Raw genomic sequence first — 23,047 nt, 5'->3', positions numbered from 1 at the left:
AGGTGGGAATTTCTGGTAAATCAAAAAACAGAACTCCAGTGCTGTAGGACTGTATTGGTGGGACACTGCTGCGCCCTGCGGAGCACGGCCTGCAGGTGAAGCCAGCAGGAGAGGAAAGCCCACAACAGCTGGGGCTCCTCGGAAAGCTGTCATACACCAACAGCCCCCACGTCGCTCCATGCAGGGCCGAGCAGCGCGCAGCTCCCACCACACGGCTCCAGGCAGCGCCTAAGATGCCTGCACGACCGCCGCGCACGCGCACACCGCTCGGCGCGCGCAGGCGCAATCGGACCGCACAGGCACGGGGTGCCACGCGCATGCGGCTCCTCTGGGAGAACCGCGCATGCGCATCTCTACCCTGACGCAAGCTCGCTGCAATCGCCCTGCGCTTTATCCTGTCCGACCTTGAGTGCGCGGCGGCTCTCAGGACCCGAGCTGCCCGCGGTTGTGCCGGTGTGCAGTGGCCTACGTCGGCTCTTGCACCTCCGTCAGGTGGTGCCGACGGAGCTCTCTTTTTTTCTCTCAGGCTTCTGTCGGCGGCTTACGGCTTTACGCGGCCGTCGGCCCCAAAGCAGCGTCCCGAAAGCGAGCAGTGGGAGCAGGCGGTCTCGCGGGCAGCCCGCGCTGGGGGTCCTGCGGCAATCGCTCCCCCCCGCAGCCCACGTGGGGAGAGGCTTCCAGAAGAGCCGCGGCACCGCACGCCCCGTCCTTCGCCGCTCCGCCATGATCAGCGCTAGCCGTGCCGCCGCGCGTCTTCCCCTGCTGCTGCCGCGGGGCGGCCCCGGGCCCGCCGTCCCTGGGCTGGCGCAGGTCCGCGTGGGGCCTGAGGGGGCCGGGCGGGCACGGCGCGGCCTGGGCGGGGGGGGCGGGGATCTGCTGGTGGGGAGCGGGGCTGGGGGGGGTTCTGCGGCGAATTTCCGCTCGGCTCGCGTTTAAGGTTTAGAAAAGGAAGCGCGGTGTTGCAGTAGGGCTGCGTTATTTTAGAAGCTGCCATCCTCTGGAAGTTGTGGAGTGGAGGTTTCTGAGCGTTCCTCTTTGTTTTGTAGACTTTCTGGAATGGCCTCAGTCAGAATGTCCTCAGAGCGGCAGCGAGCAGAAAATATGCGTAAGTGTCACCCTGCTTATCCGTGTCTGTGTGCTTGGTGTTTTTTCTCGCTGCCCTGAGCTCAGAATTGAGCTGGTACCAGAACAGCAATACCAGCGAGGTGGTACCAGAACGTGTGCGTTCTGAGGCTGCATCCTTCTGTCTTCTCATCTTCTCTTTTTCTGGTGGAACCTTTGTTCATCATCCTCCCTGCCCCCACCACTCACAAGATGCACATTGCTGAGATGTATGTGATGAAAAGAATAAAACGTAACAGCTGGAACAAATTGCTTTATGCTTCTGTGAGGGCAGGATGATGCGTGCCTCTGTGTCACTGCAGATAAAGCTTATTTCGATCAGTTTGTGCATGTTAATTGCTTGCTTTTTTACAAGATAATGAGTAAAGAATGGCAGTTGTGTAACTCAGTCAGGTGTCTTGTGGGCAGTGCTGACTCGTGACACAGAATGGGAGATCTGTTTATGTCAGGAAAACTGCTCAGCTCTGATCAGCACAAAGAAACTGAGCAGTTGTGTGTTCTCAGTATCACTGCTTTGTGTTGTGTGGTTAGGGCAGCCAAACACCTTGGGGAGTGAGCAGGTGATGCCCTGGTCATAACCAGCCCCACTCACATGTGATGCTGTGTGCTTTTCACCCTGGAATGTGGCGTTAGGAAGAAGAGCTGTTGAGTCAGGGGTTCTCTATAGCCTTGAAGGTGGTAATGCACCCTTCCTAGCAAGAAGAGGCAGGTTCAAATTTGTCTTGTGTGAGAATCATTATAATTCTTTAGAATTAATTTGTTGCTTTTCAGGGTCAAAAAGATGGTTGTTTTTCACTCTGTCTCAGAGGATCCTGCTTGGGCTTAGCTAATTCTGCATTTAAGTATTTTTCACTTCATGCTAAGCAATCATAAATGAACTCATCCAATTTACTTGCATCTTGACTCCAGGTAGATGCTTTCTAACAAGTCTGAGTGTGAAAATCAAAAGTAACCCAAAACAAGTCCAGGAGACTTCATGTGAGAAGGACCAGAATTAATTGCAACTTATTTTACATCTAAATCTTAATGGATGTTGGGAACACGCGTAGTCAAGATTTTCTTGGTGAAAGAATAGCATTTTATGTACTTAAACAAATAAATACAAGGTCTGATTGAATAGAGACCCAAAGTTTAAAATCCAGGATAAGAATGGGAGGGCATGTTATGGTCTGGGATAGAACGTGGGTTTGCTTCAACGTATGGTCAAAAATGAGTTCATCCTGTCTTCACAACAGAAAGGTTGTTGCTATTTGCTTAGCTGCCTTCCTTTAGTAGTAACGTTGTTTATCCTGTAATGTCCTTTACAGCTCAGAAGCAATTAAGGGTGCCGTTATTGGAATCGATTTGGGTACAACAAACTCCTGTGTGGCTGTTATGGAAGGTAAACAAGCCAAAGTAAGTAAGAACAAATAAATAAATACCATCTTTACGTCTGAATTAGTGTTTTCAGAGGCTGTGTTTTCTGATGGTGTCCTCTTGTGGTTTTTACATAGGTGCTGGAGAACTCTGAAGGTGCCAGGACAACGCCTTCAGTTGTTGCCTTCACAGCTGATGGTGAGCGCTTGGTCGGAATGCCGGCCAAGAGGCAGGCAGTAACCAATCCCCATAACACCTTCTATGCTACCAAGCGGCTCATCGGGCGGCGCTTTGATGACTCTGAAGTGAAGAAGGATATGTAAGTGAGGGGGGAGGGCAGTTCCACCTGCAGCACAGAAAAGAAAGTACAGTGCTGTGTGATGTGAGCAGGCATAGCCCATGTTTGGGTGAGGTCGTGTGAGCGGTGGCTGGGTGAGAAGGTAGTTATGCCCTCGTGTTTCAAAGCTTTACTTATTTTCTGAGGGCTGTGCTGTATTTTAACGTTCTTAGAGAAGTGCTCAAGTGGAACACCACCTGGACTTTCTCCCCCAGGCACTGTGCTGAGCAGTCAGCGTCTGCCAAAGGAGACTTCTTGCATTCTTGAGAGTATTTGTCATCAGTGGTCTGTGATTGTGCCTAAGGCTTCTGATTAAATGGTGTAGCTGAATAAGAACAGAAGTATACTGGCGCTTCTAGGACACCCTGGACTGAATAATTCAGTATTCTGTGTCTAGAACTTGCATGTGTTGGTCTGATGGTGCTTATCGTGGTGGCTCCATGCTGTTTCTGTTGATACAGAAGTTCTGTATGGCATTATTGTTTTTTCTGTATTTTTTCAGTAAAAACGTTCCATTTAAAATTGTCCGTGCCTCCAATGGTGATGCCTGGGTAGAGGCCCATGGGAAGCTGTATTCTCCAAGCCAAATCGGTGCCTTTGTACTAATGAAGATGAAGGAGACTGCAGGTTGGTACAGTTTGATCTTTGCTATGCATAAACACAAGTGTGAGCCCAGTACTGGGTGCTGGTAACTTCTTTGACATGGGAATTCTTGCATAGCGAGATGTCCTGTGGGACAGATTGTGGGAGGGTTTGGTGGTGGGCAGTTCTAAAGCCTCGAGGAGGGTCAGTGTGTCTGCTTCAGTGCCTTGCATTTTATCAGAATGGGATACCAGTTGTGTTTTTATTTTAAACTGAATTGGACGTAGCACCCATGCTTCAGAAGGGGGAGCTCCTTTTCCATGCAGACTTCTAATCCTTGTACCTCCCAGGCTGCAGCTCAGTGTGGGCTGTGGCTGTGAGGTGGCTTGGACCAGAAGTACAGTGAGAGAGGAAATCCTCAAGGGATCTGTTGTGCTGGCTGCAGGAACAGCTGTGGTGACTTTGAGTCTAACCAGGCAGAAATGTCCTTTCACCTGGAAAGTTTTTTTCTCCTTTTTCAATGCCTAATATGATTTCTGGCATAATTGTGTAGAATAAAAAAAGAGTAGCTGTCTTCTGCAGTCTGATCTGGAAAGTATGAAGTGTTTGGAGGGCTGGATTGAAGCTTGTTGCTGAAGCTTCAGCAGGGGGCTGCTTCCTCTGTTGGCTTTTTCCCTGAATGCTGCGTGAATTATGACAAGCTATCTGGTGCAAGGGTTAATGGAAAGGTAAAAATCCTGCCTGTGAATTCTTGCTGGATCATGCATGCTTTTAGTATATCTGAATCTGCATTTGATGACACTACTGTTTTCTTAAGAGAGAATTACACCCTTGAATTGGGATGTGATATGTGTTTGTCTGATTTACTGTCTCAAATGCTTGTGAGCATGTAGTGCTCATAGATGTTATTTATACTGTATAAATGTTACCTGCAATGGACTGTACAATCAGGACAAAAATGAGTTCTGAGTGCTTTGCATATTAGATACTCCAATGAAACAGAAAACAGCCTTGGTCTTGCACTCTAAAAAGACAAGTTGAGCTCAAATTCTCATTGTTCAGTGGCATCAGTTGTCTGAAGTGCAGAGGTGCACTGCTGGTACAAATCCACACACTGCTTCATGATGGGGAAAGGCTTGGTTTCTGCAAAGCTCCTGCATCTTCCCAGAAAGCAGCAGGTTCTTGATCAGGAAGCCTGTGTTCTGTTGTCAGTTTAGGAATATAATTTCAAACTAAGTGGCAGTGTTGGTGGTATTCTTTTCACTTTAAAGATAACTGTTTTGTCTCCTATTTTTTTTTTCTCCAGAAAACTACTTGGGGCACCCAGCAAAGAATGCTGTGATTACAGTTCCTGCTTATTTCAATGATTCTCAGAGACAGGTATTCAGCAAGCTCTAAGATTTTCAGGCTTATAACTGTATATAGTATCAGTTCTCAGTGCTTTTTTCTTGTTTGTTTGTTTTTTTTCCTTCTTCCTCTGCCACACTAGGCTACAAAAGATGCTGGGCAGATTTCTGGCCTGAATGTTTTAAGGGTGATTAATGAACCAACAGCAGCTGCTCTTGCCTATGGTCTGGATAAGTCTGAAGACAAAATGTAAGTGCCTCTTCCTAACACCCTCGATTAAATGAGCGTGCTGTCATTTGTTTTGTAAATGCATCTTTATTTTTTATCTTAATTGCTGGTTGGAATTCTGCCAAAGTAAACTCTCAGACGTGAATTGTGTTATGTGATGTCACCTGTATCCCATGCAGACTCTGCTTGATCGAGGAAGTTCATAATGTGCAGCTACAACTTAATGATCCAAGCTGAGTGTCAGTGTAATTATTTTACCTGCTGGTGGGGCTGTAGCTGTGGCTCAGGACAGCTGTGTGAGAGGCTGTCCCCATGGTGCCAGAGCAGTGTCATAAGAGATACGCTGAGGTTTGGTGCCTTCTATCCACAGTGTGTTTCTTTCCATGCGTGTGTTCAGCCTTCTACCACTGCCAAGGGTGATCACATAAATACAGGGTAGTTTTGTTGGTTTTTTTGTAACTGGTTTTGTATTTGTGTTGGGATTATAGTGGTGTGAAAGCCTCACATATTGCAGAGCATGTTTCTTGATGGTTCAGGTGTCTTTGCCTTCCACACTAGATGGGAGTGTGCCTTTTTTCATGAGGAAGGAGCTGTCCTCTGGAATAACTGGCAAGGTTATGTGCCATCATTCCACAGCATGTTCTGCAGCAAAAACTTCTACCCAGGCTCAGTGCACTCAAAGAATGTGCACACTGTAATCTGCTTATTGTTATCTTTAGAGAAGGCTTTTAACTTCTGTGGACAGCAATACGAGTTCTGCACATTCTTCATTTCTTCATTTCCTGGTGGGAATGGTTTCTGAGCCACACTATTTTGTCTAGAAAGTAATATTTTTCTCCATCTGTTCTTGTAGCATTGCAGTTTATGACTTGGGTGGTGGCACTTTTGATATCTCCATTTTGGAAATCCAGAAAGGAGTCTTTGAGGTGAAGTCAACCAATGGTGATACTTTCTTAGGTGGAGAAGATTTTGACCAGGCTTTACTACAGTATATTGTTAAAGAGTTCAAGAGAGAGGTAAGGCATCTCATCAGAATTCAACCTTGCATTACATTGTCTTCTAACATCACTTGGTGCGCAAAGATGGGAATTTTAATAAAATATTGGGACTTCATTTGAGATCTGTGGTACAATTGAAATTTAAAAAACACTGAAGACACCTATAAGAACAGGAAGTCAGGCTAACGTTAATTTTCTTTAAGCTGAACGCTCCTCTCCTGGAAGACAGATGAAACAGTAGGACTTCTGCTTTTTTTTCTCCTAATGTAGCAGGACTATTTAGCCTGGGGCAGAGAAGACAGAGAGGGGATCTGGTCAATGCTTATAAAAATCTAAAGGGCAGGTGTCAAGTGGATGGGCCATGGGTTTTTTTGCTGGCGCCCAGTGAGAGGAGCTGGGTCAGCTGACACAGGCTGGGATGAAGGCAGGAAGTTCCATCTGCACGTGAGGAAAAACATCACTTTCTGTGATGGAGCACAACAGGCTGCCCAGAGAGGGGTTATGTAGTCTCCTTGTCTGGAGTTGCTTAAAACTCACCTGGACACTTTCTTCTGCATCTTACTGTAGGGAACCTGCTTTATCAGAGTGCTGGGCTAGATGATGCCCAGAAGTCACTTTAGACCTCTGTGGTTGTGTGATTCTTTAATTATCCTATATTTAGTCTGCTTACTCTTACTAACATGGTTCTGTGGACTGATTGAATGTGTCAGCACAGATGCATACAGTACATTGTTGGCTGTGGAGAAACTGCAGTGTAATTCCAACTCCATTGCGAATCCTTGCCTTTGTGTTCTGTGGTGCAGCTGCTTTTCTAGCCTTTTATCAGTCACTTGCTAGATAATCTCTTCCAGAGCACAGAGGGCTAGCAGACATTTTTGGAATTCTAAAGAAGTTTGCCAGTAGAGATAGCAGCAGAACATGTCAGGCTGTATTTATGCAAACACTTTTGCAGTCAAGTGTGATTAAAAAATATGGACTGCAATGAAGGAAAGCTGTTCATGACTCTCTGCTAACCTAATTTGTTGTTGTTGTTGCTTAGACAGGTGTTGACCTGACTAAAGACAACATGGCCCTTCAGAGGGTGAGAGAAGCATCAGAGAAAGCAAAGTGTGAGCTTTCTTCATCTGTGCAGGTAGGTGGCTGGGTTCAAAACAGACCATCACAATGTTTTACTGGACTGTTCTGCATTACTTTTTTGGTTCCATAACTCTGAAGTAGCTGCTTTTGTCTTGTGCTAACAGAGAAACTTCATTCAGGTGGCATCAGTGTAACTGAAAGTTCTTAGGCAGGATAATCTCTCAGAGTCTATTTAGGAGCCAAATCAGTTGTTGGAAGCAGAGAGTGATCACAGATGCTGGATTTTGCTTGTGTTCTGGTACCGTGTTTTCTCAACTTGCAGGGAATGTGGCTTTGTTCCCAATTTACATATTTCAGAAGTGTGATGAGCATTTAGCACTGCTGTGTTATTGGAAGTACTTGGGACTTTGTGTGAGCAGTTCTGAAATCTTGTGATTGTATTCACACCACTGGACTAATGACAAGAAACAATTTCTATAATGAATCTTGTTCCCCAACAAAGGGGTTATCCAGAGAATAAGCAGCCTATATGCCTTATTCACCCATTTTGTATATTATTCAATATATGTATTGATGTATTCAAGCACATCCATTATTCTGGAGAGGCAGTAAGCTAAGGGTGTAATATTCTTGCTGAAGTGAAATTAAGGTCAGTTATATAGTAATTGAAATGGGGATTCTGCCAGTTCTGGGTTCTGAATAAATTTTATTTGTTGGCTGGTGGGAAGCTCATAGCACAGAGTTCAGACCAGTCACAATGGTTGCATAGTTCTGCCAGAGACATAGCAGGCTCTGTGTTAGCAGGCTCAAGAGCTGGCAAATGCAGTCTGCATACCAGGAAAAAAAACCCAGAATCTTCAGTGCTGAAGGGAAGGCAGCTCCTTTTTGGCCCTGTCCTCCCTATTTCTGAGGATGCTATTTGCAAAGTAAAATAGCATGTAGAAAAGATGGATTTTTTTTTTTTTAATCAAAGATGCAGGTTTGCTGTGGACAAATAACAGTAAGAGGGTTTATGGCCCCTGGTGCTGGTGGTGTTTGTGTTAAGTAGCAATGAACTGGATCTCAGACAAGCTGTTTGCAAATGATGGTGGGTTACTTCCATTCAGTAGCTTACCACGTATGAACTGTTAGGTAGCTGTTTGGCCAAGTCTTTCTGAAGATGAAATTTTGGGCTATATTGAGAAGGAGTTACAGTCATAACTTCAGATGTTTCAGTTCTTACTTCTTAGCTGTGATAGAGATTAAATACTGGTGCTTACAACCTCTTTAGTGTGAGCATGCACATAGGTGCTTCAGTATAGGCAGAACAGAACCTGTAGCTCGATCTATAAATCTGTGGGGAGTTGCCTTGCTTTCCATTCCTGCTTTTCACACTGTTTTTTGTGCTGCAGACGGATATTAACTTGCCATACCTTACTATGGATGCCTCTGGACCAAAGCACTTGAACATGAAGCTGAGTCGCTCGCAGTTTGAGGGCATTGTAGCAGATCTGATCAAAAGGACAGTAGCACCATGCCAGAAAGCCATGCAGGATGCTGAAGTCAGCAAGAGTGACATTGGTGAAGTCATCCTTGTCGGTGGCATGACCAGAATGCCAAAGGTAAGAGCTGTCCCTGCTCCAGACACAACTGACACAGCTGCTTGCTGCTTAATGTTAATGGTGATCTGTATGGAAAAGCTGGGAGTCTGCTAACCTCATAGCTCCAGTAGCTGAAGACCCCAGGAGCAGATGTGCCAAGTGGCCACATGGTGAGAGGGGCAGTGAGGCACTCCTGCTGCTCAGCGTGGGCCTGAGGGCTGCAGCTGAGTTGCAGTTTAAAAAGGCAAGTGGGGGAAGTATTGGGAATTGCAAATTCAGCTTGATTTTCTGTTGTTGACTGAACGTATGAGGTATTGGTGAGATGTACAGAATGTCTTCTCCTGTCTGCCTTTATCACACACCGAATTCCACTTCAGTAACAGCTGATGGTAGTCTTTGCTTTCCAGTAGCTTTCTTCACTGTGCAGGGCACGTGCAGCGGGCAGTGAAGAAACTGCACCAGCACAACGTTTGTTACCTGCTGGTTGTGTGAGTTTGTCTGCTTGCTGCACTGGCTGTTGTCAAGCATATTTACTTGGCTGTTCTGAACACTCATTACCTAACACCTGGCGCTGGTGTTCTGGTGATAAGCTCCAAGTAACTTAGAGGCTATGCTGACATGTACTGTCTTGCAGATAAGGCACCGCCTTCTGGTAACGTACTGTTTTTGTTCAGAGCAATGCAGACTGCTGTTTAGCTCCCCTGAAGTCAGTGCTCCATGTGTGCTCACTGCTGTCTTCATAGATACACATAAACATTTTCTACAGTGATCAGTTAAAAAAAAAATGCTGCATGCCAATGATTCGGGGGGTTGGTTGGTTTTTTTTTCATTTTTTTCTCCCCTTCCTGAAATGTATTGGCTGCAGTTGGTGTGATAGTAAGAGCAGAAGGTCACTCAGGCAGGGGAACCAGAGGGACAAGATAAGCAAAAGCTGCTGCTCTGAGCAAAGCTGAAGTTGCAGTAACCTTCCCAAAGCCCAAGTTGTTCCAGCTGGAAAAAAAGAATAGATAATCATGGATAAAGTGAGAAAAGCAATTCTGGAAGTGGGGAAACCATTCCTGGGGCATTATGTGTTCTTTGGGAGTGGGAGACAGTATTAAATACTTTTTAGTTACAATTTTTATTTCCCCCAGTTATTAATAGCTCCTATACTTACAGCTTTGAGGTTATATATACTTTCCTGAGTGCCTGAAGCCAGAGTTACAGCTCTGGCTCTGAGATCAGTGCCTGTATGTTGTGCATAGCACAGAGTGTTCTTTTGTATATGTTGTTGTTTGCTTCATTCCTGCCAGGAGGGAACTTGCCTTTGGAGTGCTCGCGTGGCCAGTGCTCCAAGAAACATGAATGGGTGGTTAGATGTAAGGGTTCTTTCATGATGTAAAATATACTTCCAGAGAGAGAAATCCTTGCAGTTAGTTATTTGGTTGTACATAAAGCATCTTCCCCTTTAGCAAACACTGCCTGCAGATGTCTCTGCTTATGTGCAGAGGCACTGGGCGTTTGCTTATGGTGCAGTTTCCCAGGCATACGGCGCTCACCTGTGTAGATGCCTGCCTGATGGGCCCTCTCAGGGAGGAGGGGAGCTGTGAACAGGAACCAGCTCCCACATTCGTCTCTGTAAGGGAGAGAAATGAACTACTGAGCTGTGGCACTGTTGGTGACACATCACTGCATTCCCTTCTGGATACTTCAGCATTCAATCTGTTGCAGTCGTGAACCCGTCATTCCAAAGGGACGGAGCAGTGAAAAGCTAATAATGCAGCTTAAACTGTCTGCTGACATGGCCTATCTGCCTCCCTGGTGAAACAGCCCATTAAGTAAAGAGCTTTTCCATTTCTTTTTTTATTTTTTGGTTGTTTGTTTTTTGTAACACACAAACAAGATGAACTGTCCTTGTGCTCTGGGTGACCTTCGTTGTGTTGTCTCCACAGTTGTGCTGCCCTTGACAGCTGTGTTCTGCCCACTGTTGGCTTATACAAGATCTGGAGGAGCAGTTCTCAACTCCCACTTGATCAGCATGGACTGATCCCTTCTGAGGGTAGCTGGTTTTTGTGAGAGGACCGATGTAGTGTGTGCTCAAGCTGAGTTGGCTGACTTCACTGTGTGAAAACCTCCAGAGAAAAGGATTTCTAGGCTGAAATGAATGCGTTTAACAGGGTGCTTGAAAGATGGGGAGTTAGGGAGCGATCACAAGTCCGAAGCTTAGAGTTTCTCTCATGCTACTGGGCTACATGGCAGCAGGAACATAAAGCTGTAAACCTTTGGCCAGGGCTGGAATGTTCTTGTGGGCACAGCACTGTGCAGTAATGGCTCACTCTACGTGAACTTTGCTTTCTCCCTATTCAGGTGCAGCAGACTGTGCAGGATTTGTTTGGCCGTGCTCCGAGCAAAGCAGTTAATCCTGATGAAGCCGTTGCTATAGGTGCAGCTATTCAAGGTGGTGTGTTAGCTGGTGATGTTACTGATGTGCTGCTGCTGGATGTGACTCCCCTCTCCTTGGGGATCGAGACACTGGGGGGTGTCTTCACAAAGCTCATCAACAGGAATACAACCATACCAACCAAGAAGAGCCAGGTACAGAATTACAGTGTCCGTGTGCTGGGGGTTTTATGGTGGTCTCAGTGCCCAGTAAAAGCTGCTTAGAGCATCTCAGCAGACAGTCTTCTCAAGGAGAGAAGGCTTAGGAGTCAAAATTGAATGCTGGCCACCTAATATCTGTTACTTATTAGTATGCTCAAAAGAGGAGAATAAACTGAATTGAGTTAATATGTGCCAGGGTATCTCAGGATGTTTGTCCTGCTCAGGATTGCAGTGTGTGTGTGCCGTGATGTAATGTCAACACATCATTCTGAAGAGGAATTGTGTGGAGACTTTCTGTAACTGAGCACAGCACCTGTTTAATTAGGCCACCTTTCTTGACCTATAAACCACCTTTGGTGGTTTTTTTCCCAGATGTTTTCCTGTGCTTTGGGCCCCTAATAGACTTGGGTGTGATCTGTTCTCTCACTTTGCCTTGTCTGGGTTACTGGTGTGTGCTCTTTCTGATAACATTTGTTCTCTCTGGGCTGTGGGGTTGGGACAAAAGCCTTGCTGCTTCAGGAGGTGATGTTCTGGTAGTGTGACTGGCTGCCAGCCACTGGAGCCTGCTGCTGGCATAACTTTGGCAGCTTTTGCACATTCAAATGCATTTAAGATGAAATGCCAGTGAACTTGGCTGTTGCTAGTCTTGGTGCTTTGTTGTTTAGTCAGAGCTCTTTAAGGAATAGGAATGTGAAAGCAAGAATCAATTCACATATTGCATTTTAGTAGCTGTCTAGTTACTTTATTTGTCTTCCACAGGTGTTTTCTACTGCTGCGGATGGGCAGACACAAGTGGAGATTAAAGTATGCCAGGGAGAGAGAGAGATGGCCAGTGACAACAAACTTCTTGGCCAGTTCACCTTGGTATGTTGGCTACTCATGTTCATGACCTTAGACTTAACCTTCTTTGAGAAGGTCAAAGCTTTCTCTGTGTCGAGTTACTCCCTAGGGCAGTGTAAGGAGGGATTTATCCTGCTGAAGACATTTGTTGCTATTAGTGGTATTTAAAAAAAAAAAAAAGGCAGTCTTTTGAAAGTAAAGCCTGATTCTGGCCAGCTTTTTAGTGGTAGGGGAACAGGTAGTGTTTAAGATGGAGCTCAGAGTTTCTGAACACTGTTGGGTGATGCAGTGGCTGCTGTGGCTTTGGGGCTAGATTCAGTCACCTAGGTGAGCTGTCTCCATTTCTGGGCATGAAGAACTAACGAGCTCTGTAGTGTTAGACCTGTGCAGCAGATAATCTGAATGCTGAGCTTTCCTCTAGTGTTGCAAAGATGAGACTTAACCAAATCAAGCTCCATACTAGTTTGGTCCTTAGGATGGCTCATTTCCAACCCAGTTCCACTATTCTACAAACACATGTAGAACTGCCCAACCTACTGGAGGACAGTCGTGCTCCAGTGACTCACATGTGTGCCATGTGGCTGACTAACCTGCTCCCTGCAGAATTGGATGGCTCAGCTATTAGTGTCTGCAAAGTTCCATCAGGTACCACTGAAATTGCTGTTGCTAGGAGGAGCCTTCCAAAAAGAAGGGGGCTGCCTTCCTTTCGTACTTCTAAAGGAAATGGAACTGTGGCACTATTTTAATATCACAGTCTCGGGGGTAGCCAGTGGAGTATAGTTGTACAGAACTGGGGAAGGAGAGCCGTGTTCTGAAGGTAAGTTGTGCCATGTTTAGCATTAAAGCTGAACCTGGGCCACCTCCAAACAAAAACCTGGGGGCTACATCTTGTTTCTGTGCCGTTGTCCTGGGCAGAAATCTAGATCATCTTGAGTTTAAGTTACTGCTAATTCACCTCGCCGGTGCCAACGGGTGTTTGAAGGGCTCAGCTCAGAGGCTTAGTTAATATTCAATTTAACTGGCAAATCACCAAGATGATGTGCCCAGTGCTGGAGCCTCATGCCCTGAGCCTGTGTTTGCAGGGCAGCTAATGACTAAGCACTTGTCCTTCGCAGGTGGGGATTCCTCCAGCACCACGTGGGGTGCCCCAGATTGAGGTCACTTTTGACATTGATGCTAATGGTATCGTTCATGTGTCAGCCAAGGACAAAGGCACTGGACGTGAACAGCAAAGTAAGTGCTCTGGGGTGCTGTGTAGGGCTGAGAAGGAGGGGTGCAGAGCAGTATGCTGTGCCTTGGGGGGACAGAAGTTGGACTTTGGGAATCCTGCACCTTGTTGCTGTGCTGTGCTCCAAGGTGCACTGCTCCTCTCAGAGTATTGTCTGTGATTCTGTGCTTACACAGAGGCTGCTGAGCCTGGCAACATGGAGGTGCCAGCTCTTAAGGGAGAAATCTGGTAAACTAAAGCTTCTGTTCTGTGACCCTAGTTTGTTTCTCATTGCTTTGTTGCAAGTACCTTGAAATCTGGACATACTGAATCAGCAGGTATTTTGAGCAACCACCTCATGCCTTTTTCATTCATTTAGGCTAGAACCATCTCTAAATAGCAGGCTGTAGCTTCAGGCTGTCAGTATGTTGCACTCTGAGAGCAGTGGGACATCAGGCCTGGTGTTCTAGGCTAGTTAGTGACCTGGCTGACCTTCTGATGCCCTGATACGGAATTAGAAAATGAATTTGAAGCATCGATAGATTCCTCTGGTACAAAATAGATTTCTGTGTGCCTCTGACTGGGAAGGCTCTATACTGTCCTTCAGTTGTTTCTTGGAGGAAATAAATTACTTAAGTGAACAAATACATGCCTCCAGTTAAGAAAACTGCAGTTGACTCTCCTGGCACTGTGATGATGTTTGCTGTTGGTCTAAATCATGCTGCTTGGTTTGGGGTCTAAATTTGTTTCCAAAAACATACTGTGTGCTACTTTGATTTCCTTGTGGATTTTTCCATGTGTGGCAGCCCTCTAGCTCTGAATAAATGTCTCCTGATACTTTTTAGCTGCCTTTCTGCATGCAGTGTGGTTCTAACTAGAAAGCTGAACACCTTATCTCACATATCTGAAAGACACCTGTGTATCCTTGTTTAGGGTTTAGTGGTTTTGTTTTTTCACTATTGGCAAAAACGATGTAGGAAACTTTGGGTCTTGAAGTACCCTTTCCTGGACTTTGCAATACTCAGGATTTCACTCTTCTCTTTCCTAATGGAATAATGCTTTTCTACAGAAAAACATTAGCTTATGTCTGGGCTGTACTCTGTGGCACAAATGGAAAAAAAACGGAGGTCTTACAGAAACCAGCCCATAGAATCATGTCATGCTTGCTTATGAAGGGTAGCATGAGGAGCTAGCTGGGTAGGAATGTTGTCTTACCTCACAGCCTGAGTTGATGTCCAGCAGTGAAAATCTGTATGAAAGTGATTTCTGGATTATTTTATGTTGTGTTTTTTTTTCTTCTCCTGGAGTTTTGTGTTTTTTTTAACCTGCTAGAATGCCCCTTGAGTCTGTGGGCTTCTTGTACTCATTTACTTTCCAGAAGTAACAACTGGAGAGAAGACAAGGTGACTTGCAAAGCACTGGTCAGGAAGCATCTGGCAAAGCTGGAGAGCATGGATCTAAGATGACAGGGTTTTGTCTTGCTGGCTGCATCACTGCCACTTCAAAGGCTGGCTGTTCTTTGTACTGCCCACGGAGCCTTGAAAGGTGCAGAGTCCCATAGCAAGGCAGCTGCCAGTGAGAGGGTTTGGGAAATGATAATCTCCTTTCCTCAAAGATGAGAGTGCATTCTTTATTAATGTTACTTCTCTCATGCAGTTGTTATCCAGTCTTCTGGTGGCCTTAGCAAAGATGAAATTGAGAACATGGTGAAGAATGCAGAGAAATATGCAGAGGAAGACAGACGAAGAAAGGTAAAGTGGTTTTGCTGCAGCATCTTGCAGTCAGTAGTTTACCCACTGCTTATTGCCATCATGTGCTATCAACTGTCACCACCTTGAAGGAGCCCCTAGGTTCTGATCTGCAGTCTCGAGCTGTTTGCTTGTACACTTATTTAGATATGTGCTTGCTTATATTCAGTCAACCCTCTGAAGTTGCAAAAAAAGCTGCACAGAGGGTCATTTAGATTTGGTTTGGGTGACTGGCCCTGTAGAATTGGTAATTCAGTTCCTTCCTGAAAAGTTATTGGGATATGGAGGCAGCAGTAAGCAAACTCACTTGTGTGCAGCTTTGCAAATGCAGCTAATGCTTTCTGTCATCAGTGCTCTTTACTTTACTGTCCAGCTGCCTGTTATCTTGGCTGCTTTTCTGAAGTTAGCCTACTACAGCCAGGTTCTCACAGCGTTCTGTTCAAATGGAAGCAGTCCCTTCCAACGTGAGCCATTCTATGATTCTGTCAAGGCCTTTGATATGGTCTCACATCATTGTCTCATCTCTAAATTGGAAAGATATGAATTCGAAGGGTGGATTATTCAGTGGATAAAGAATTGGTTGCATGGTCACAGACAGAGGGTTGTCAATGGGTCTTTGTCAAAGTGGAGGCCAGTTGCAAGTGGTGGCCTCCAGGGGCCTGTCTTGAGGCCATGCTCAACATTTTTATCAATGATGGGATTAAGTGCCACCCTCAGCAAGTTTACTGATGACAGGTAGCTGGTGGTGCAGGGCAAGGAGGTGACTGTCCCTTTCTATTCTCTCCTTACAAGCACCTGCAGCACTGCAACCAGGGCAGGTCCCCAGCACAATAAAGATGTGGAATTGTTGGATGGGGTCCAGAGGAGGCCACAAGGGTGCTGGAAGGTCTGGAGTATCTATCTTATGAAGAAAGGCTGAGGCAGCTGGGGTGGTTCAGCCTGGGGAAGAGAAGGCACAGGGGAGATGTCAGTGCAGCCTTCCAGTACTTGAAGGGAGCTTATAAGCAGCAGGGAAACCAGCTTTTTACACAGTAAGACAAGGGGGAATGATTTTAAACTGCAAAAAGGGGAGAATTGGATACGAGGAAGCTCTTTACTTAGAGGGTGGTGAGATGTTGTGACAGACAACACGCTGTGTGGGAGCTGTGGGTGCCCCATCCCTGGAGGTGCATGAGGCCGGGCTGCACGTGGCCCTGAGTAGTGTGGTGTGGTGGGTGCAGCCAGCCCATGGCAGGGGTTGGAGCTGAGTGATCTTTAAGGTCCCTTCCAACTCAAGCCATTCTGTGATCCTTAGGATGCTTCTGAGTTTATTTTAGAGCTTAATTTATAGAACCTGCTAATCAGAGCTGCACCACATCCTCTTCCTTGTGAAGTGGGAAGTTGCTTTCTATAGTCCTTCAGGTCTTGCTGTCTGGCATCTTGGGGGTGTTATTCATCTGAGCACAGTGTTTGCCCTTGATGCACGTGAAGCCACAAGGAGACATTTGGAAGTCTCACTGACTTTGTCAGAAAGGACTGGCATTGACTGACACTTGCCATGGCTGAGTGGCTGAACCTGGGATTATTAATAGGATTAATGGTTGGAACTAATTGGTTTAATGAGAGTGGGACTACTGAATTACACTTCTGAATACAGAGGATTGATTTTAGATGGGCATGGGGAAGGCCTGACCAGAGATACGGCACCAGCATATGTGTAGTGATTGCTGAAGCTGGCACACTGAATTTACTGCCTTGTGTACTCCTACTCTGTGTAAACCTGTCTCAAATGTTCCCACAGCCCTATAAATCTTACCTGCAGAAAGTGAAGAGATCAGAAGAGAACTAAAGGAGAAAATACGTGGAATAAATCCACATGAAGTAGCGTTTCCATGCCTCAAAGGCTCTAGGTTCACGAAAGATTGGATATTATCACCTTTAGGTTAGATGCAGAACATTTAAAGACTTTGGTCTGGAAGTCCTACTGTTTAAATAACTGCATCATTGCCAGAGAATGTGGATAATGGCAGAGAACTTGAAGAGGCTGCAGGAATTTTCTGTTGTACTTCAACTTTAAATCACAGAATAAGCTTTTCCCTGTTGTGGTCAAAGTGGGAGTCATCTCTGTCCACTGAGCTATCACCTGGGGTGATTGTTGCTTTCTTCACTAATGCTGCTGTCTCTTTACATGGTCTGCATAACTGTAATTGTCAAAATTCCATGCTTTGCTGGATTTACCACCCTGCTGTAAACTCTGACATCCCATAAAGAGTGAAAATATAGAATAGAAACGAAATTGTCATCAGCTTTCCTCAGCCACCTAAGCATATCATCACATCCTCATTCAGGTAGACTGTTCTTTGAGATGAAGAGGGCTGGGTGTCCCAAACTGATGATGATGCCAACATTTGGATCAAATTGTACTTTAGGGCTACCACTCTTCTTCAGTCAGTGCCCAGGGAAGCATCAGTACAACAACCCAGTGTTTAAGTTGTCTCTTAAGTTGATGAAGAAGCTTAAGGGTATCCTCAGACAGCTCTGTAGCTTTCTGAAAATGAGCAGGACGTAGAACTGTGCTGTTACTGCTTTTGCTCACCCTTTCAGCATGCTGGTAGAACTGCTTTGTTTGTTGCTTCTAGGGAAGTGGGACTTGCTGGGTATTGAAGAGTAAGAACTGCAGCTGTGTTGCCTTGTTTAGACTGCTTGTTTGGCCTTGGTGGTGCTGGGATACACCTAGAAATGGCTCATCTGCAATTCATTTCTCTACCTTGCTGTGAAGAACTGTGGTGGGAGCTAGAATGGAGTTAGGCAGCTTGGGAAAATCAATGTTAACAGCTAGTTCATATGTATGTAGCTTGTAGCACCAGTGCTGTGTACAGTAGGCCCTCATGAGTTCTCTTACCCAGGAACGTGTGGAAGCTGTAAACATGGCTGAAGGCATCATCCATGATACGGAGTCTAAGATGGAGGAATTCAAGGATCAGCTGCCAGCAGATGAGGTGGGTAGTTTCTGTTACCTTAAAAGTAAAGGAGGTGAGATACTTCACCACGTCTGTGCTCAAATTCTCACTTATAGCTGACTCTCACCAGTGGCTCCAGCTCTGTGTGTTGCCAGTCTGCATGAGGGCAGCACAGTCACTGACTTCCAGGGTTTCCCACTTGGATGGGTGTGCCCAGGAGGATGTGGAAGCCCACTGATGTGGATGTGGTTTGAATGCTAGCGAGTATCTTATTTCAAAGTGTGAATTCAGTGGAAATGAAGATCCGAGAGCCTGAGAAGCTGTTAATCCAAGATTTCTGCAGGAATTGTCCTTGGCATGGCCTTGCAGTGCTTTGATAAGGACTGTGCAGTGGCCTGTGTGAGAGTACTGCTCAAAAGCTGTGCTCTGCAGAGTCACAAAGCAGAGTTGCTCTGCAGTCCTGGTGGTCTCAGTAGCGTGAATGCAGCACCTGAGAACTGGAAGGCAATGAAAATTCTTTTATTCACTTAGCTCCATTTTTTTCTCTGTCTTTGGAGTGAAGTGGATATTCATTGTCAAGGGAGCACTTGTAATAACATTCCTGGTGGCAGTTTAATTTCCATGTTATGATCCATGTTATGAATTTCAAAAGCCAAGTTTAAAACGGATTGCGCAGTCTTCAAGTTAAAAGCTCTTGGAAAAAGAATAAAAGGGCACTGTGAGGTGTCTGAGGGAATGAGTTATAGTGTGGTTAAGTAGCCTCTGATGACTGCAAACTGTTTTGGCTCAGATCCTCTGTGCTTGGGATTAAGATTTTCTATCCTGTGAGGGAAAACTCCAGCACTTACATCTGTGTTCCCTGCAGGGACTGTTCCCAGTGATGTTTTTTGGGAGGGAAAACCAAGGGAAAGCGAGCAGCAGTGCTTGAAAGAGGCCCTGCATGGTGTGGGTAGAGATAGCAGCCTGGCACAGACCTCAGTTGCCTTCCCAATCCCATGGGTCTGAATGAGGAGAGCTCTGCCCACGTCCTCGCTGCGAGCAGTGCTGAGCAAGCGCTGCTGGCACAGCTGTCCCCCAGTAACCTCACTTCCCAAGCCTGCGTCGCCAGCAGCGTGCCAGCCTGACAGGGAGATGCCAGACTGTGTGGAGGGTTTGACAGATGGCTACAGGGGCTGGGATGAGACCACATTGCTTTTGTTTGCCTCTCTGCTCCTCCCACGTGTAACAAAGGGATTAAATAGGGTTGTGAGCAGCGTTACTTGCTGGCTTTCCAACAGAACCTTAAGTATAGATGAAAAATCAGTTTTCTTTTCCCTTTACCCTGGCTCTGGTGCAGCCGAATGGCTGGTGAGGGGTGCATGTTCCTCCTTGGCGGGCTGCTCAGTCTCTGCAGTGCTGAAACTGCAAACAAGGGGACCGATTAATGCCAACTGGGGTGCATTTAGTGAGGTGGACAGGTGCCCGTTGGAACTGAGCACAGTTCTAGTCCCTGCAGACCATATGGCTCCAATTTGAGACTAACTTCACAGCTTCTGACCAAAAAAAAAAAAAGGTATCTTTTCTGTGGCCACTAGGTGGATGAAATGACTGGACTGGCATGCTGGGTGCACAACGTGCAGTGCTTCATCGTGTTTCTCTGATTTCTTTGCAGTGCAACAAATTGAAGGAAGAAATTGCTAAAATGAGAGAACTTCTGGCTCGTAAAGACACTGAAACGGGAGAAAATATTAGGCAGGCAGCAACCAGTCTGCAGCAGGCTTCCTTGAAACTCTTTGAAATGGCATACAAGAAGGTAGGTTCACAGTCATTTGTGTTTCCTAGTGCTTGGATGAGGAGGGGTGAGTCATGCCACAAACATCTGGGCAGGGGCTGTGCTGGAGGTGATGCTGTGTCAGTGCAGCTCCTTTGAGTGACAGCTTGCTACAGGGGCAGCTGTAGGAAGTCAGAGCAGAAGGCGGCCTGCAATCCTGGCCATCCTACTGTAGGTGGGCTGCCTCACAGATTGTGTTACATTACTGTATAGCTTTGTATAGGAAGGTGGGGAAGCTGTTAATAAGGAGCATTGGGAAGACATGGATCAGGCTTTCCTCCAAATGTGTAGAAGGTACCTGAAGTAGTAAAGTGATGCTTGGAATATTTTAAATGATTGTGTAACGCGTTTCCTGGTCAGCCTGCCTAAAATCCCCGTAATAAGGCCACTGGGGCTTTTTTCTCAGTGAAGGGCCAGCCTGTTTGAGCCCCCCTTGGCAGATGTACTTAACCTGTCCAAGGGATATTTATCGGAATGGAAATGGCACTCACTGCCCAGGCAGCCTTGGTGGTGCTAAGCTTCCTTCCTGTGGAAAGCTGCTTTCCTGATGTCAAACTGGAGCTGTGCAGTGCTGCAGTGTAAGCTTGTTATGTCCACTGGGGAAGAGTAATTAATGGAAAGATAATTTCCTTGTGTTAGTAGCAGTCATGCACAGATAAAGATGGTTTCTATTCTCCAATGAAGGATTACCTTTTTTCTTTGAAGAAAAGTTGAAGAAACCTTGTGGCTCTAAAAGTAACCAAAGCAGCTAGTTGGGAAAAAATGGCTGGGAGAAGCATATTGTTGTTACTGTAACTGATAAGCTAACTCTATCACAGATGGCCTCGGAACGAGAGAGTTCTGGAAGTTCAGGAGATCAGAAGGAAGAAAAGCAATAAGAAGTCTGTCTCACCTTGATGAGAGTACAGAGAAGAGGTGGATATTCTTGATGCTTGGGAGAGAAGGGACCTTCCTGAGCAGAAATGGGCAGAATTCAGACTTACTGTGTTTTTGCAGTATTCTATATATAAAATTCTTAAATGTATAAACTTAGTGATGTGTCTGCTAGATAAATTGTCACATGATGAAAGTTAATTCATGCAAGATGAAGTTCTAAGTGTTTGGCCCTGTGGTATTCAACTGAGGCTCATGGGGACTTGCTGAGCATTTAATTCTAATACTTGACACAATGGTGTGCTACATCTGATATCAAAGTTTGAAAACCATGTTATTAAATCAGAAGGTGGAGATTGAAATTCTGATGGATCCTCCTTGTGGATCTGAGTATTTGTGAACAGGTAATAAAGCCTGTGAACAATGCAATGATAAGGCTGGTTGTGTTGCCAGAGAATACTCAGATCTGCAGCTAGGTTAGCACCCTCATTCTGACGGAGGTGGGTTACTTCAAATGTAGTTGTAACATTTCTTACAGAAGAGGCCATGTGGAAGTTGCATACTTTACTTGTCTGAGCCTTCTGCTCCATCCTGTGTCTGTTCTTTGCTTATGGCAAAAAAATCTCCTGGATAATAAAACTGTTATTGGATCCATTCTGGATTTTTTTTAAATAAAAGCAGAAAAGTATCCAACGTGGAGTTCTTAGTATCCTGGCCTTTGGTGGAAAACATGAGTCTGCAATCTGCCCAACAGCCTCTGTGCAAGGGCAGTGACCAGCTCTAACAGCAGCAGGTTTCTGGAATTTGTGCTTGGTTTGAGCATGGAAGGAACGTGCTTGGTATGAGGTTTGGGTCCATCCCGTCTGTGAGGCACTGCTGCTGCCCTCACGTGAGATGCCTGGAAGTCCTTGTGTAATCTGTGGTACATTGTCCTGGCACTCTGTGCTTAGGCTCAGTCTGCTGAAACAGGCTGTAGACTGAAAACAGCAGTCGCCCACTGCTGCTTCTCACAACCAAAGTTTCCCCCTGGGTATGCTGTCGCCTTGTCCCATTGCATAGTCGCCTCCCTTTGTTGCACTTTTCTCCCTTTTCTGTCCCTGTGTGTGCAACCTTGTGGAAAGAGAAAAAGCACCACTTGTAGCTGCCTTTATCTGACAGCTCAGATGTCAAGAGGAAAACATTTCATCCCAGTTTCCTAATTAGAGAAGCTATTAGAGAAGGCTGTAAGTACTAATAAAGTAAGCCTCCCTTTTCCTTTCAGCTGTGGACTGCTAGGGATCAAGACTGTCTGCTTCAGACATTGATCTCCCAGCAGTCCAAGAAAGCCTGGAAACAGCTTCCACTCTAAAACAGACACTGACCTAGCTCAGTGAAGCTTTTCTCCTGTTGCCACTTTAAAGAGTGGTGAGTAGCTGACTGTGAAGTGAGAAGGACCTTGGAGCATTTTAGTTTGCCTTAAAAGCAGGTGAGGAAGGGGCTTGGTGCAGCCATGGGAAGAGGAGGGGTGATGTGTTTTGTGCCCAGGCTGCAGTGTGCTGTGGTTTGAGGGAGGCAGGTTAGGGTGGCTATGCTGTGCCAGCTTGTGTGTGTGAAAATCCTTATGCAAAGGCAGGGCAGCCCAGGATAAGGAGGCTGTGGATGCCTCATCCCTAGAGGTATTCAAGGCCAGGCTGGATGTGGCTCTGGGCAGCCTGGTCTGCTGGTTGGTGCATAGCACATAGCAGGGGGTTGAAACCAGATGATCATCATGGTCCTTTTCAACCCAGGCCATTCTGTGATGATAACCCTGCTGCTCATAAGCTCTTACCTCAGTTCTGGGCCCGTGGTGCCACCAGGACAAAGGCAGCAGATCAGCATCTCACAGCCTCCAGGCTCCTGAATCATCGAGCAGAACTGGCCTTCTTGAATGAATTCTTCTCCCTGTCACATTCTTTGTTTTTTAATGTGTTGTTCTTTGCTTCCTCAGCTGCCAGGGAGGCAGGAGCTGCAGCAGCCCATGGGCTGAGGGCTTTGCTGCACATGCAGTGCTGTCAGCACACCCAGATGTACACGGTGTCAGTGCCGCAGCTCCGTGTGGCCCGTTGGTCTGTGCATGACAGTAATTACAAAGGCTTTACAGGTTCTTTGGGGGCTGGGCAGTCTGTGCTGGGCATCCTTTGCTCCCCGCAACCCGGAGGACGGCAGCGCTCAGCGCTGTGGGATCGGCGGGGTGCTGCAGGGGAAGGTTCTGCCGGTAGGGCGCTGTGCGCGGCCCGGAACCGGACGAATCTCGGAGCGCTGCTCGCACATCGGCCGGTCGCTCCCGCTGGAGCCGGCTAGGACGCGGTGCTCCCTTCCGACCCGGCACGCGGCTGCACGGCGCGCTCCGCTCCTCCCTTCCGAGGGTTAACGCGGCGCCTTCCCTATGGGCCCCGCCTCGGACG

The 23,047-nt window shown here is 46.4% G+C and overlaps 1 protein-coding gene and 1 non-coding gene across 2 annotated transcripts; both read left to right on the top strand.

The window, feature by feature from the left end:
• The first annotated feature begins 657 nt into the window (after nt 1-657).
• HSPA9 (heat shock protein family A (Hsp70) member 9) lies at nt 658-21,312 on the top strand. The gene is made up of 17 exons (XM_052684890.1): nt 658-810; nt 1,047-1,105; nt 2,430-2,517; nt 2,616-2,797; nt 3,318-3,442; nt 4,704-4,777; nt 4,887-4,993; nt 5,826-5,988; nt 7,010-7,102; nt 8,439-8,648; nt 10,974-11,201; nt 11,967-12,071; nt 13,163-13,280; nt 14,911-15,005; nt 17,888-17,980; nt 19,593-19,733; nt 20,570-21,312. Exons 1-17 carry the CDS (start codon nt 724-726, stop codon nt 20,627-20,629), a joined length of 2,028 nt encoding a protein of 675 aa, XP_052540850.1. The 5' UTR covers nt 658-723; the 3' UTR covers nt 20,630-21,312.
• On the top strand, nt 11,447-11,516 carry LOC128081681 (small nucleolar RNA SNORD63). The gene has a single exon (XR_008207319.1). It is a non-coding gene; the product is annotated as a small nucleolar RNA SNORD63 (small nucleolar RNA).
• Nucleotides 21,313-23,047: the final 1,735 nt, after the last annotated feature.

The sequence above is a fragment of the Tympanuchus pallidicinctus genome, unplaced genomic scaffold, assembly GCF_026119805.1.
Source record: "Tympanuchus pallidicinctus isolate F22 unplaced genomic scaffold, pur_lepc_1.0 scaffold21, whole genome shotgun sequence".
NCBI classification, from domain to species: domain Eukaryota; kingdom Metazoa; phylum Chordata; class Aves; order Galliformes; family Phasianidae; genus Tympanuchus; species Tympanuchus pallidicinctus.
The sequence above is the reverse complement of the archived record's forward strand: the minus strand, read 5'-3'. Positions and strand labels throughout refer to the sequence as shown.

Excerpts from the sequence above, each read along its gene's own strand:
- HSPA9 (XM_052684890.1), top strand. The coding sequence starts at position 724 with ATGATCAGCGCTAGCCGTGCCGCCGCGCGTCTTCCCCTGCTGCTGCCG. Across the intron at positions 1,106-2,429 it reads GCAGCGAGCAGAAAATATGC|CTCAGAAGCAATTAAGGGTG; the intron begins GTAAGTGTCACC and ends TGTCCTTTACAG. Across the intron at positions 7,103-8,438 it reads AGCTTTCTTCATCTGTGCAG|ACGGATATTAACTTGCCATA; the intron begins GTAGGTGGCTGG and ends TTTGTGCTGCAG.